Raw genomic sequence first — 14924 nt, forward strand, 5'->3', positions numbered from 1 at the left:
CAGGATCCTGTTCGAGCATCCCGTTTGCAGTATCCCGCAAAAAACCGATCCGTTCGGAGTTGGAAGTCGAATTTCAAACACACGAGTGTTTACACGACGGTCCAGTTTTACGGAATCCCGCATTACTGGTTCCCGCAAAATTGAATTTGTATGGGAAAGGCAGTAGTTAGTAGGGTAAGAAATAAAATTTACAAGAAACTGTAGGGCCCAAAAGATAAGGAGACATGTAAAATGCCCCTTAAGGGCTATCTTTTTAGGGTTCCGTAGCCAAATGGCAAAAAACGGAACCCTTATAGATTCGTCTTGTCTGTATCTCTATCCGTCTGTCCGTCCGTATGTCACAGCCATTTTTTTTTACTGTATTTTGACGTTCATAAGTGCCACTAGTTGTCAAAATTGAATAAAATATTTTTGATTTGATTTGATTTGAAAAATATTTGTGCCATCCGCCAATTAAGATGCAATAATGGAACTTCTCAATTAACGCAAAATTATCAGCTACAATACGAAACAATTAACGATCAATTTCGATTGAAACTTCGCCGAATGATGAGGCCTCCAATCGAGTCCTTTTATATCCCGGCCCTCCCAAGGGCCATCCCGAAAGTTCATTAAACTCTGTACACCCAATTAAACAGTCAACAAACTTTTTCCCAAAGAAACTTGACAGGTATCCCAATGTTTGTGCTCGTAATCAACTTGGGATTAAGAGACCCCATACTTAATTAATATCACCTAGTAGAAAAAGCAATAGTTACATTTTTGCTTCAAAATAGCACCTAAATACTACGCCACATGACGCAATGTAAAATAAGTATAGATTAAAAAAATTTTTTTTGTTAACCGGTGTTATTCACAAAATGAAAATCTCTTCATTTAATTTTAATTTTGTGAAATGTAGCTGTACAGTTAGTAGACCTTTCCAAAATTACGAATTTACGGTTTCAGCCGGGTACAGTGATAGCCTAACTGTACTAATTTATTTAAATACTAGCAGGTTCACATATTGTGTGAACCAAAAATTATGTGGAGGGAGGTGTTACCTAAACACGAATAATCTTGTCAGTAAATAAATCTCAGTTTTCGTTTTGCAAGTAAATTATGAAATTAGGACTTTTTAGTGAGCAGGATTTCCTCTCATGTGAATCTATGTTCATAGATAGAGTTACAACACTAAAACAATTTAGAATTTTATCATACAAAAAAATAGTAGTCAATTAAAACATCATTTTATTTAAAAAGTTCCTTCAGTTTTCAGTCGCTGCAAGCGTTTTCAATGCTGATCCTTCCATCTACTTCTGAGAACACTGGCGACTGTTGCCTGATGTACTGCATGAGCACGTCATAGTCCACTCCTAGCACGTCGACGTTCCTTCTGTTCTCAGATATCATCTGAAAAAAAGAAGTAAGTAATGTAAAGTAAACGCCGAATAATGACCGGCCTGAAGTTTAAGTTATTTATACCGTTATTGTGTATAGTAACGAAATGTTTAATTAAAAATAATAGATTTCTTACGTCTCTTTCAAATACATATAAATACGAAGATATCGACACTGCCAAATACAAAACTACCAAAGTAATCTAAGACGACTTTTTACGCATGTATTTCGTTTGGTATCTTAAAATTACTTAACAACTACGTCATAATTCATAAAGCTAATAACTAGGTTACGGCTTCGTTTTTTTAGTTTCGCGTTTCGTTTACGCTCAGTACAATGGTTTTGGTGTTAAGATGAATAACCACTTTAATGTCACTTACATAATGTTCTGAAGACCACTTAAGGTAGTGTGAATCCAAATTTTCAAGTTCGAAAAATTGTACTCAACATGCGAGAAACTGAAAAATGTTGGATAATTTTTCACGTTTTGGAAAAATAAAACTCACATAGAACCCGCCACCGCCGGCTCCTATAAAGTCCGAAGTGATAACCCTGTAGTACTTGTCTAGCACCAAGGGCTGGTATACCGGCACCTCGCACTCAATACAGCGCACGGTCACATCGACCACCCGACTGCCGACCGGTTGAGACCCGTCATACCTAATGTGTATTCCTGAAAATACAACCTGAAGTTTGACTGAAAGGTTTATTTATTTATTTATTTTCAAACTTACATGCACATAGAACAGTGTCTGACTTAATGCCTTTCGGGATTTTCCTCCAGTCAACCTTAGGGCCAACTTCAAAGGTTCATCATCAACAGGCATTTAGTCACCACTGTATTGAACATAGGCAAATAGAGACACGTTATGTAGTTTTTTTTAATCCACAACGAAGAAGCTCTTGGCCTGTATCTCAGCTGATGGTAAGTGATGATCAGGGCGAAGGTGGAAGCGAGCTTCACCCGGAATCCTCAACCACAGAGGAACTGGCTATCTTACCTCTAACTGCCGGAACACAACAGTGCTGTTAACATTGACTTAGGTAAGATGGTGGTAGCTAGCCAGGCGGACTTAGAACAAGCCCTACCACCAACCAAACTGAACAGAAAAATCTGCTCCCACTGGGAATCGAACCCGGGACCTCTGAATCGTGTATAGAAGCACGTTTTATCTACTTGTCGCTACTGTCATAATGCCTAAAGAGCAGGTATTCGATCCATGGAGATAGGCAAACATAGTGTAAAGCTCTTGCTCGACTTCAAGCTGGTTAAAAAAGCAGGAGATCGTGTTCTTAACGCTCCATAATGGTCTTATTTAACTGACATGATGTACCATGCATTCAAATGTGCAGTGTGAAGCGCCCTCTAGTAAATTGGAGAGGCTATTTAGATGATGATTTGACTTAATCGGGTGTGCACTATATTTCATCCACTCCTATAAGTTCTAAATAAACAATGAAGTGTGAATCGTTGTGTTTTAATTGTGAACGCTTTTGTGGTTTAATGGTTCAACTCAAATCAGTTGGATTCTTGCATTTTGAGGGTCTGACACAGAATATAATAGAAATAGAAACAACTAAATTGTGCAAAGTAATTATTAAGGTAGTGTTCTATTAAGTAGGACCTAATTAATAGATGAAGTGGAATAAATCCCACCTACAACGACGCAGCACCTAGCACCGAGGGTACAATCATATTGGCCACTCAATCACAAGTTAAATGGTCTTCTTCTTTCTTATCAAGAGCACTATATTGACCCTGGACCAAACGTGAGACATAATTCGCGTTAAATGGACCATAATCTAGACATACTTATTTTTATGGTAAAGACTGACAACTTATTTCCATTAACTTTCATATAAACTGCATACTTTTTACGCCTGAGTAAAATAACGTGGTGAGTGCATTTTCTACATTTACGGGCTAGTGGATGGTGAATGAGGATGGCATTTGAACGTAAAAGATTTCATGCAAATATAAAAGCTTGGTATAGTAAAACAAGAGTGTTCGCTATTGCATATTTAAGTTCTTAATAATTCACGAATTGGTGCAAATAACCACAACGTAGGCGTAGGTAAGTTGGTTAGTAAAATGATTTTGAGAATTCATGGTCTTCCTTTCATTTGATTTATCAAGTTTGTTAGATGATTACATCCTTATTGACTATAACGATCGATGCAATAAAAGTACCTACAGTGTCTAATTTTAACAGATTTTAGTCGGTTCGATTCCCTCTGTGTAATGCACTTTTCTTTCATTTCAAAAATAAAGGAATGTTTCTTTGAAAAAGTAAAAGCTTCTATTTTCAGTATTAAGAATTAATTTCCCTTCAGGTCGTATTACAAAATTCTACCCTATATATTATAAGAATTAAAGGAGAATTTTGAAAAAATCTTTTAACATTTTTTCCTGTACACTATTAGACTAAGAGCTAGTGAACGCCAGACCTACGTTATTTTATAAAGGCTGAAAGTTTGTCAGCACATGCTCCCAACATAGCTAAGAACCATGGCCAAACATGAAGTTTGGGTCATGGTGGCTTTGGCAGACAGACGGTAGGTAAAGGTGTGTAAAATACCAATTTAATTACGTCAAAGTATAAAGGCTGATTTTTTGATATTTCCTTCAAAATTTTATTAGAAATGACGTCATTCATTGACAGACACCTACCATGGTGGCAGACCTTTGCCAGACACCTTAAAGTTCATGAAAATGTAGTCCTACTTACGTCATACTATAAAAGCTGATATTTACATAAAATATTTGAACTATCATTTGATGAAGTTTCCTCATCAGCCAGACACTTCTGATGGTTCCTTCGCCTTGCCAGACAGCTTTTAGGGTGGCTGAAAGTGCGAACGCGAGGCACCATAAATATTATTTTTTGTACTTTTTCTTAAGTTACTCAAGTATTTGAGTCTGTAATGTAAAGATGGAAGGTAAGTACAACTCCTTAAGGCTTAGGTAATCCCTAATTTTAAAGTGATTACTTCTGAAAGTTGCCTAGAGTAAAGTTCTTAGCAACATTAGCATTACCTATGTTAATGCTAATGTTGCTAAGAACTTTCCTCTAGGCGTTTAGCAACTATTTTGAAGAGAAAATTTGTGGCACCACATTTTCCGTGTATATAAATTCTAGTAAGGATTTGGGGGTCCTAATTCAATATAGAATTGTTATAGAATTATTTGATACTATAAATTTGATTATACTATGCATAGTAATAGATATATCGTGATGGTTTCGCTGGAAGGATACTCTGCAGCGCAACCACTTTCAATAACAAAATACGGCGAAACCTGAGACATAGTTTTTTTTTTAAATAGGACTAGAATTTTATAGACATTTCAAAGATTTATTTTAGAAACTTACACTAGTTAAATCATAAGTAGTTCCGCCGGGGAGCATGACTTGAATTATCCTACAACTCCTAAGCGTTAAGGAGTTGTACCTTCCATTAACATGGGATGATGACTAGCTGATGCAAACACCCAAATAACTTCAGAAACTATACTTATATATACTGGTTAAAGAATTGTCCTCCAACTCCTAAGCCTTAAGGAGTTGTACTTACCTTCCATCATCAGCTCATCAACATGAGATGATGATTTACAGACTCAAATACTTGAGTAACTTAAGAAAAAGTACAAAAAGCAATATTTATAGTGCCTCGCGTTCGCACTTTCAGCCACCCTAAAAGCTGTCTGGCAAGGCGAAGGAACCATCAGAAGTGTCTGGCTGATGAGGAAACTTCATCAAATGATAGTTCAAATATTTTATGTAAATATCAGCTTTTATAGTATGACGTAAGTAGGACTACATTTTCATGAACTTTAAGGTGTCTGGCAAAGGTCTGCCACCATGGTAGGTGTCTGTCAATGACTGACGTCATTTCTAATAACATTTTGAAGGAAATATAAAAAAAATCAGCCTTTATACTTTGACGTAATTAAGTTGGTATTTTACACACCTTTAGTACCGTCTGTCTGCCAAAGCCACCATGACCCAAACTCCATGTTTGGCCATGGTTCATAGCTATGTTGGGAGCATGCGCTGACAAAGTTTCAGCCTTTATAAAATAACGTAGGTCTGGCGTTCACTAGCTCTTAGTCTATATGACAAGTGATGAATGATAAAGCGACCGTTTGAACTTTACGTCATACAAAAACATCTAGACCAAACTCTTGACTAACTCCATCCTTCCTCCTCATAGAGAAACTGCTTTCTTTAGACGCGAGCAGACGCCACGAAAAAGGTTTCAAGTGAATTTTCAAAGAAAAAAGTTTCAGCTAAATTTTGAAGGAAACTTAAGTTGAAAAATATTGGTTGTTGTAAAAAAATACGTCATAAAAGGTTGTGGATTCTTTCAAAAGAGCAGCTAGCACACATAATAGTTTACTTAATAATTTTATGTTGGTAACCTTATGCATTACTATTTACGGTGAAAAAACATTTTGTTATAGTATTCTCGTATTACCTAAGTATCTGCTTTTTTATTAATTTGGTGAAAATCTACCTGGAAGGGTATTTGTTAAGTACTGTTTGTCTTTTGTAATTAATTTTCTTATCCATACTACATATTATTAATTTAAGATTTTTAGAGCAGTCAATTTATGTTAGAAATAAAAGACGTAAGTGTACTTACGACTTTTTCCTTCCCAACTGCTAACATTATATTGGTGTTTGAAAATTGATCAGGCCATCCATTATGGATACAATATTATGGTAATATCGACTATGGCGGCTGCATTATTCTTAGGATCATGGGATCATTGAATAATAATAATCGGCGGGTACGAGTTCAACTATGAATTTATTTTTCCATTTCAATAGGCGCGTCTTTTTGCTCGCGTTGCCATGGGAACGCTAATGGTGTTTTTGCCTTATCTTGACACCATGGAAGTAACTTCGTTGAGTTTAGAAATTGGTGCTGTTATGGTTGGAAAAATAAATGTACGAGTAATAAGTGTTTTAAAAATCCTGCAATTATACGACCCGTTAAAATTTGGAATCCAAATATCAAACTCATACTTGTGTTTGTGGGTTGGATCCTGCAATACTGGATCCAGCATACCTGGAATGCCGTGGGAAAGGGCCATTACATGATAATGGTCGTGATTGAAAAAAACATACATAAATAAAATGGCACGCGCTCGTCATCATCATCATCATCATTTCAGCCATAGGACGTCCATTGCTGAACAAAGGCCTCCCCCAATGATTTCCACAATGGCCGGTTAGTGGCGGCTTGCATCCAGCGCTTTCCCGTTTTTACCTTTATGAGGTCGTCGGTCCACCTTGTGGGTGGACGTCCTACGCTTTCCGGTACGTGGCCTCCACTCCAGAACCAGGCACGCGCTCGTAAATTGTCGTAATTATTAATTTCAATGAGAAACCTTGCGACTTTTTTGCTACTCATACGTTGCTTCCATTAAAAGTTTTTGGCTCCAACTTTTGTAACGTATCTAATTACTTGGTATTTCTAATGAAATACACGGGCTATTTTTGATTTAAAACAAAATAAAATAATGTACGCATAGTTGACCTCTAAACTGCGCACAACTACAGACAACTACTTAGTTTTCAGTGAAGTTATGTTAGTTAATGGATTCGTTCGTTCGTTCGTTTCAGCCGAAAGACGTCCACTGCTGGACAAAGGCCTCCCCCAAGGATTTCCACGAAGACCGATCCTGCGCCGCTCGCATCCAGGCACCTCCCGCGACCTTCACCAGATCGTCGGTCCACCTAGTGGGAGGCCTGCCCACGCTACGGGCATTAATAATTTAATGGATTAAATTAATATAATTTTGTTATTTGGCAATGTCGATATGTTTTTGATATTCAAATAAATAATGTATCTGAAATTATGGACTTTTGATAATTTTTTTGAAAAATAATAATTATGATAACATTCTATAAAATGCTTCTATTTTTATGTCTTTAAAAATATTATAATCAGGGGTGTCACTCACAGTAAATCCATCGCCGCCGTTCGCAATAAACGTCTGGGACACCACCCTGTACCACCTGTCAAGCTGTAGAGGCTCGTAGCGAGGCACTTCACACTCGATGCAGCGCACGGTGACGTTGACAACCCTATTGTATACAGGGCGAGAGCCGTCTAATATCGGACGCAGCCCTGCGTAAAATGATTCAAGTGAAGTGACACGACGCAGGTCAAGTGTTGATCATGACAACGACTGTTATTTTTGAGGGATACCTAGTGGTGGATTTTAAACTTACGCGACCACTTAGTGCTGGACTTAAACGCGGCCATAACAGCGTATTACACTTGAAAACGACGGGTTCATCCAGTGTCTAAGAAGCTTAGATGGAAGAGCAGTCGCCCGGCAAGCGAAAGGTCGTGGGTTCAATTCCCGCCTTGGGCAGTTCGATTTTTTCAAGTTGTTTATTTAAAATTTGGACTTAAAGATGATGTGGTTTCCTTTGGATTAATTATACTTAAATTGAAATAGGAAGGCCCACCACTAGTTTGACCGACGACTATGCCGATGATCGGTGAGAGTCACGGGCGGTCTTTGTAAAAATCCTTAGGGAGGCCTAACTAATGTTCAGCAACGCAGTTCATTTGACTGAAGCGACGACACACATTTAACGGCAAGTAAAAGTATTTTGCTAGGTATAAACTGCTCATAATTCGTAAGCGATAAATAAGTAATAATTGACCTTCTCATGTCAATTATTACTTATTTATCGTTTACGCCAGATAATAACATTTTGGCACTGGCACCCTTAGGCTGAGTTGCACCACTTAGTTTTAACCGTGACTCTAACGACAACCGGCGTATTTTGTAAGGATTTTGACAGATTTTTGACGTTTGTTAAAGTCAAAGTAAGATGGTGCAACCCAGCCTTAGTAACGGAAATTTTCGCTGGTAAGTAATAAAGTAACAAAGATAAAAAAAATGCTAAAACAGTTTTTGTGCTATTATTTTCTTTCATTTAGTATAATTATTTTCATTCAATAAACTTAAAACGTCTTTATTGTTTCATCTCCATACTGTGATTTCAGTCAAATTATTTCGGGCATTACAATTGAATATTGTTTTTAGATTTTATAGAAATATTTTCACATTCGTAGTACATTTTACTTTATTTTTTGTTCGCAACTTGCTTTTAGAGTGATTTTACAATACATTAGTAATTCAATTGTCATTTTATGGTTCAAAGCAATGTGAGCCATAACCAAAATTATTTGGTAGGTCTATTTGTTACAATGAAATTCATGACTTAGTACGAGTAAAACCAAAAGTCTCAGATTGGTTTTGAATGAATGATTTTAGAAACATTGAAGCAGCAATCGTAGTGTATTCGTGATTATGTCAAAATCAAGTCACGAATACAGTAGGGGACAAAAATGTCCCGTGTAACTCAGATTCAACATGTTGCAGCAACGTTCCCAAACTGCTCGAACTGTCCCTCAGTGTTTATTGCAACATACTACGTGACCCGGTACATGTTTCGTATTGACACTCTACGGGCAAAACAGTCCCCGGGAACATCACGTGGTTGGTCAGTGATATGTACCGCAACATGTTGCTCCATTTGTCTCTAAGTGTATCCAAGGCTAGTCTCTACTTTCATCACCATAATCGTTTCATCGTCATTATCACCATCATTTCAGCCATAGGACGTCCACTGCTAAACATAGGCCTCCCCCAATGATTTCCTTAATGACCGGTTGGCGTTATTTTGGAGTAGAATAATGGTCAATAAGTTGATGGTGGATATTATGGACTTCTTACCTGAAACCTGCAGCATCCTGGCTCCGTTAAAAGGATCGTTGGCCACTGCAAACTCTAGCATCTCGATGATGTGATCTCCTCTTAGCTCAAATACTTCAACGTTGTTCTCAAACGGAGTCGATAAAATCACCGATTCGAATGTTATTTCTGGAAAAAGACAAGTTTTATGTCATCGAGTATCTACATGAGTACAGACAGATTGGTATAATCTGAACTGCCTGTGGCGTATTAAATGGTAATAAGTATTTTTCAATAAATGTATCGTGAATTAAACAACTCATGTGGCAGTAGGCAGGGCATATAGCTCGTAGAGCTGATATCCGTTATGGCAGAAAAGTTCTCGAGTGGCGACCACGGGCCGTAAGAAGTAGTGTGGCCAGACCCTCTATTAGGTGGACTGACAATCTGGTGAAGGTCACGGGAAGTACCTGGATGGTCGGGTCATTGGAGGCCTTTATTGTCCTTCACTGGACGTCATTTGGCTGAAATGAACGTATAGTAAACAATGTTACCTACTTCCAGGCTCAATATCAGCGCGGATGCCGCCCGTGTTCGTGACGCAGAAGTGAGCGTCATGCCAGTTGTCCCCTTCAGCTCTGCTTAAAGCCTAAAATGTATTGGTATTTTTATCAGTACCAAAGTATAATGTGATTTAAATGTTTAAAGTGTAAGACTAGCGCCCCCCCCCCCCCCTCCCGGCTATTAAAAAATATAATAAGCCTACCTACGTTCACCAGAAAAAAATAAGTGAAAATGGCGAAAGAATTTTTCAAATTGGTGTTTCTTAGCTTAAGTAATACAAACACACAAAACTACAAGATGCTAAATAGTCTGGAAAGCATTTTTTTTTTATGTGACAGGAGGCAAACGAGCAGACGGAAGCGTGGGCCAAATCTTTAATTTGTCTCTGGTAAATAAGAGAACATCGTGCTTTAATACAGTAAAGACTAAATTGCCTCATAATGATGCTGATGATGAATTTTATTTAAAATATGAAATTAAAATAATAATACTTACTGAATGCATGAAAGCATCGCAAATAAAATTTCCCAGGTTACATTCTTTGCAACTGCAGCTCGATGACATGTGGACCATGGAGTCGCCAATCTCTTCATTAGCTGCCTCTTCCACCATGGGTAAGTAATAGCTTATCTTCTCAAGCACATCTGGAGCTGTGTGGACAAATGAAACAAGTTATTTAAAGATAGTGCATTTGGAAGCTCCCTAAAATAGGCATGAACCAACATCATCATCATTATTTCAGCCACATGGCGTCCATTGCTGAACGTAGACCGCTCGCAATAATTTCCTTATTGACTGATAGCGGCCTGCATCAGCGTCTTCCTTCCCACCTTTATGTGGTCAACGAATGCAGATTTTTATGATGATGATAAAATTAATAATGTACCTTGCACTATATCATGTCCGATATAATGTGGGTTGCCTTCCCAATCGAGGAGATTTCCGTCATCATCGAAGAACAATTTTATCTCGCCCAAGTATAGTGTGTGTGCGGCAGCTTGCACTATTAAAACCTGAAAAAATATTAATTTATAAACAACTAACTTGAAAAAATCGAACTGCCTAAGGCGGGAATTTAATTAGCTCTGCAGTGACTTACATAAAATTTACTTTGCAGTAACTTACAGATCTAGTTTCTTGCTCCACGACCACCGGGTAAGAATCCTGAGGGATGAACCCACTGGTGTCTGGCGGGTCTCCATTGTACAGCAAGGTGTGGCTGTGACCACCGACTATTATGTCGATGTAAGGGCCGGCGTGCTGTGCTATTTCTCTGTGAAGCAGAAGATTTTACACAAAACTTACTCATCAAACTTGAAGGCTAACCCTTTAAGCCCCACGAATTGAGACACAAAATCAATTGTTAGATGTTTTAGGACCATCCCTAATGTTCCCGTGGATGTCATAAACGCAAAGCCTGTATGTATACTAAGGGAGAAATTAATGCCAACATCAATCAGTGAAGGCCAATGCACCAACTTTGAAAATAGTCGTGTTCGTGCAGTGGAGAGTTACCTGATTATAATAATGATAATGATGATGATGATGATCATGATCCTGTATGACTTGTCCAAATAGCATGAGATGCAACTCACCTGTCTATATCAAGACCACAATGTGACAAAACTATGATTATGTTCACTCCTTGTTCGTTCAGTTTTTCAGCTTCTCGCTTGACAGTCTCGACCTCATCAGTGAACTGAAGTCTACCAGTCGAGGCCAGTTCCTGTTGATGAAGAAAGTAATTATTATTTCGATGTCTCTTTTATAATGCGAACAGCTAGGGACTGGAATTCGCTGCCTGCTACTTTCTTTCGTCTTTCCCGAAGAATATAATCCGGGCCTTATCAAGGCGAGAGTGAACAGGCATTTACAGGGCAGATATGTACCATCCTAGACTGCATCCCACTTAACACAAGGTGCGATTGTGGTCAAATATCCTGTCTTGTTACGCAAAAAAAATGGTTTTTGGTTTTTTAGATCTCTTTTAGATCTGCAATAAAACCATTGGGACCATTTCAAATATACTATTTCTTTCTTCAAGATCCTGTCTAACCTTTAAGCAAAATTATTCTTTTTGTATTTCTAACAAAATAGATTACACGTGAAAATATTTTGAACGGTTGAAGCAGTAAAATGTTCACGTCTGCAGTCTATCGTAAAACGAGATATCCAAACACCATTTCCTCAAAAGGATTTAAGACATCCATTTGTATCAAATTAAGGAAAAGACTTGGAAATTATTCCAATTTGATCCTTGAGTTGTCACACATATTAACATAATTAATCCTTCAAGTCCCAGAAACATGAAACTTAATTGAAAATTTGAAATTCATTGTTAAAGCAATTTCATGTCGTATGAAGAATTTGGTATGTACTTGATAAAACGACTTGTTGAGTACTAATAATATAGACATTTAGGTATACAGGGTGGAAACTAAATATAATAAGGATTCTCACTAGATGTTAAATGTTTTCAGCTTGGAAATAATCGAGTGAGATAACTTAAGTCAAGTTACAAGTGAAAAAAGTTTAATGAAATCCAAGGGACGCTGGTTAGATTTCCGCCATTGTATTCTAACACAAGCATAATATTTATCATAGTGAACAGCATTAAAAAAACCTCACATATTTTTACTTCGAGTAATAAGTATTATTATGATACCTCAGATATGACTTAAACGATCTTTCACTTGTTGAACAACTTCTCCTGCACTTACGTTTGTCGAAGCTATGATGACACCAATGATCCCAATCCTGCGGCCGTTCCTCTCAATGACGATGCTTGGTTCATACAACCCCTGGATGGTAGGTTCTTCGTCATCTATTATGTTGGCTGTGACCACAGAAGATTTCAGGTGTTCCAAATATGGCACTACTCCTTCAATGCCGTTGTCGAATTCGTGGTTACCTAAAACCTGTAGAAGAATTTAATACACGGTTGGTAATTGAAAACTGACAACAAACAATAGAGAACCAACTTAAATAGCATATAACTCTTAGAGCTGATGGCCGTTGGGGCAGAATTTTTTTCGAGTGGCCACCACGAGCCGAAAGACGTAGTGTGGGCAGGCCGTCTAAGTGGACCGACGATCAGGTGAAGCTCGCGGGACGTACATGAATGCGGGCAGCGCAGAACTAGTAGCAGTAGTACAGTAGACAGCATATCAAGAAATAAACATTGAGGCATCCTTGTGTAGATGTAATAAGAGGGATTTTGAGACAAAAATGTATAGTCTGATGTGCTGTGTACTGTCACTAATAATTAATGGTTTTAGATGACGAATTTATAATAAATACTCACATGGGCATCATGAGGCAGCATATTCATGAAGTCCTGAGTGACGTTCCATCTCAACAGGTTATACCAGATGGTGCCTTGGAAGGAATCTCCTCCATTCAGGAGTAAAGACGAGGGTTCCTTCTCTATGCAGTCCCGCACCATCGTGGTGAGGCGAGCGAAACCTCCAACACATGGTGCCACTGATGGATTACAGATGGTTCCGCTTGGGCTGGTTTCTACGAATCTAGGCAAAAAATAATTCTGTTTGTTTGTTTCCTAATCTTAGTTTTGACGATGGTGGTATCATTTGGGAAATATTAGATCTCCTAAAGTTACAAGTGCGACATTTGCAATTCCGAAAACGCTTCGCTGTAAATTCAATTATTTCGCCTCATGAAGCAGTTTCGATTAAAATTGTCACAAATATTACTTATAGGCTCCTCGGTCTCCACAACCATTCTGGCTAGCAAGGAATGTAGGCCAGATCCTCAATATTCCTTGGTAAATAAAAGATATGCAGAAGCATTGGAAAGGAAGAGAATAAAAAAAAGCTTGTAAAAAAGAAGAGATTTGGAAAACGATAATCTTAATTTTCATATTATTGTTGGCACATAAGTATCAATGAAAGTTACCAGTATTTATAAATCACTAGCTTTCCGCCCGCGGCTTCGCCCGCGTGGAATTTTGTCGGTCACAGAAAAACTTTATCGCGCGCGTCCCTGTTTCAAAAACCGGGATAAAAACTATCCTATGTTCTTTCCCGGGACTCAAACTATCTCTATGCCAAATTTCATCAAAATCGGTTGCGAGGTTTAAGCGGGAAAGCGTAACAGGCAGACAGACAGACAGACAGACAGACAGAGTTACTTTCGCATTTATAATATTAGTTGGGATTTAATTCTTCACATTATTTATAAAACCAATACCTAACAAAAACAATAATCGAATGCCCATTTTCACCATTAATCCCTAATTTTTAAGTGACCCCTAAAGTAACACATAACAGGCATTTTGTTTTTATAGGGATTAGGAATTGATGGTGAAAACGGTCATAAGTCTATTCTAACAGTAATTTACTCACCTAGCATGAAAATCATTATAGTGCAGTATATTCAATGCAAATGTACTATTTTGGGCTGCAGCCGAAGCCAGAATTAAAACAAAATACAACAACGTATACATTTTTCACTGTCACAGTAACATTTTCAATACACACGACACGAACTACAAAAGGGAACACAGTAAAAGTTATATTGATAAAGTTTAGTAATTCAAAGGCAGATTGATAAACAAACGTAATCTAAATAATATGCAATAATCTACGAGTGACACATATTGAGCAAATGATTTCGATGATAAGAAGTGATAAAGTTATAAATTATATTTTAGAGATAACAGTTATTGGACAAAATTAACAAAATAATTTAGGTAAATAAATACATTTCAGTAAACTACAAATCTAAATCTTCAAAATTTAATTCTGTTGAAAAGATCACCTTTCATGATTACCGAAACAAAATAGTATAATAATAATAAAATTTCACTTCGGATTGTGTAATACTACCTAAATTTTATTATTTATTTTGTCTTTAGACAACGAAATCGTATTAAAAATAAAATTTCTTGCCCAAAGCATTAAAAATGATCATTCCTGATTTATATGCTCTCATATTTTTTAACAAAATATAAATAATGATTTTTTGGAACAAGACCCAATAATTTTTCAAAATACATTACTTACCTATTAGTCCAGTCATTACGTACATTCAAAAAAGAAAATGAATTTGCGCTTCTAATTTTTTAATATGTTGTAGGGGATACCTAGAAAAGCTTAACTTGAGATTGTCGACCAAGCTTTCCTAGGAGCTTTCGCCGCCATGTTGAAAAAGGGGGTAAAATTTGTTTTTTGGCAATAACTCGGCTATCCGATGAGACTCGAAAATTTTTGTAGGACACTTTTTGTAGCTTTCTTTC

General features: G+C 37.3%; 1 protein-coding gene across 2 annotated transcripts; it reads right to left on the minus strand.

Moving 5' to 3' along the window:
* Positions 1 to 1212: 1212 nt before the first annotated feature.
* Positions 1213 to 14209, minus strand: LOC114357077 (apyrase-like). Of its 2 annotated transcripts, none has more exons than XM_028310528.1 (11): positions 14032 to 14209; positions 12972 to 13194; positions 12388 to 12585; positions 11263 to 11393; positions 10793 to 10940; positions 10554 to 10680; positions 10163 to 10317; positions 9662 to 9752; positions 9146 to 9292; positions 7352 to 7518; positions 1213 to 1392 (listed from the first exon to the last, which is right to left on the minus strand). In XM_028310528.1, the coding sequence occupies exons 1-11, from the start codon at positions 14130 to 14132 to the stop codon at positions 1255 to 1257; spliced, it is 1626 nt and encodes a 541-aa protein (XP_028166329.1). In that variant the 5' UTR covers positions 14133 to 14209; the 3' UTR covers positions 1213 to 1254. The 2 variants fall into 2 exon arrangements, with proteins under 2 accessions (XP_028166329.1, XP_028166330.1); XM_028310529.1 differs by lacking the exon at positions 1213 to 1392 and adding an exon at positions 1889 to 2053.
* Between the last annotated feature and the right edge of the window lie 715 nt (positions 14210 to 14924).

The sequence above is a fragment of the Ostrinia furnacalis genome, unplaced genomic scaffold (assembly GCF_004193835.3).
Source record: "Ostrinia furnacalis isolate ACB-3 unplaced genomic scaffold, ASM419383v2 OfSCF3022, whole genome shotgun sequence".
Classification (NCBI taxonomy): domain Eukaryota; kingdom Metazoa; phylum Arthropoda; class Insecta; order Lepidoptera; family Crambidae; genus Ostrinia; species Ostrinia furnacalis.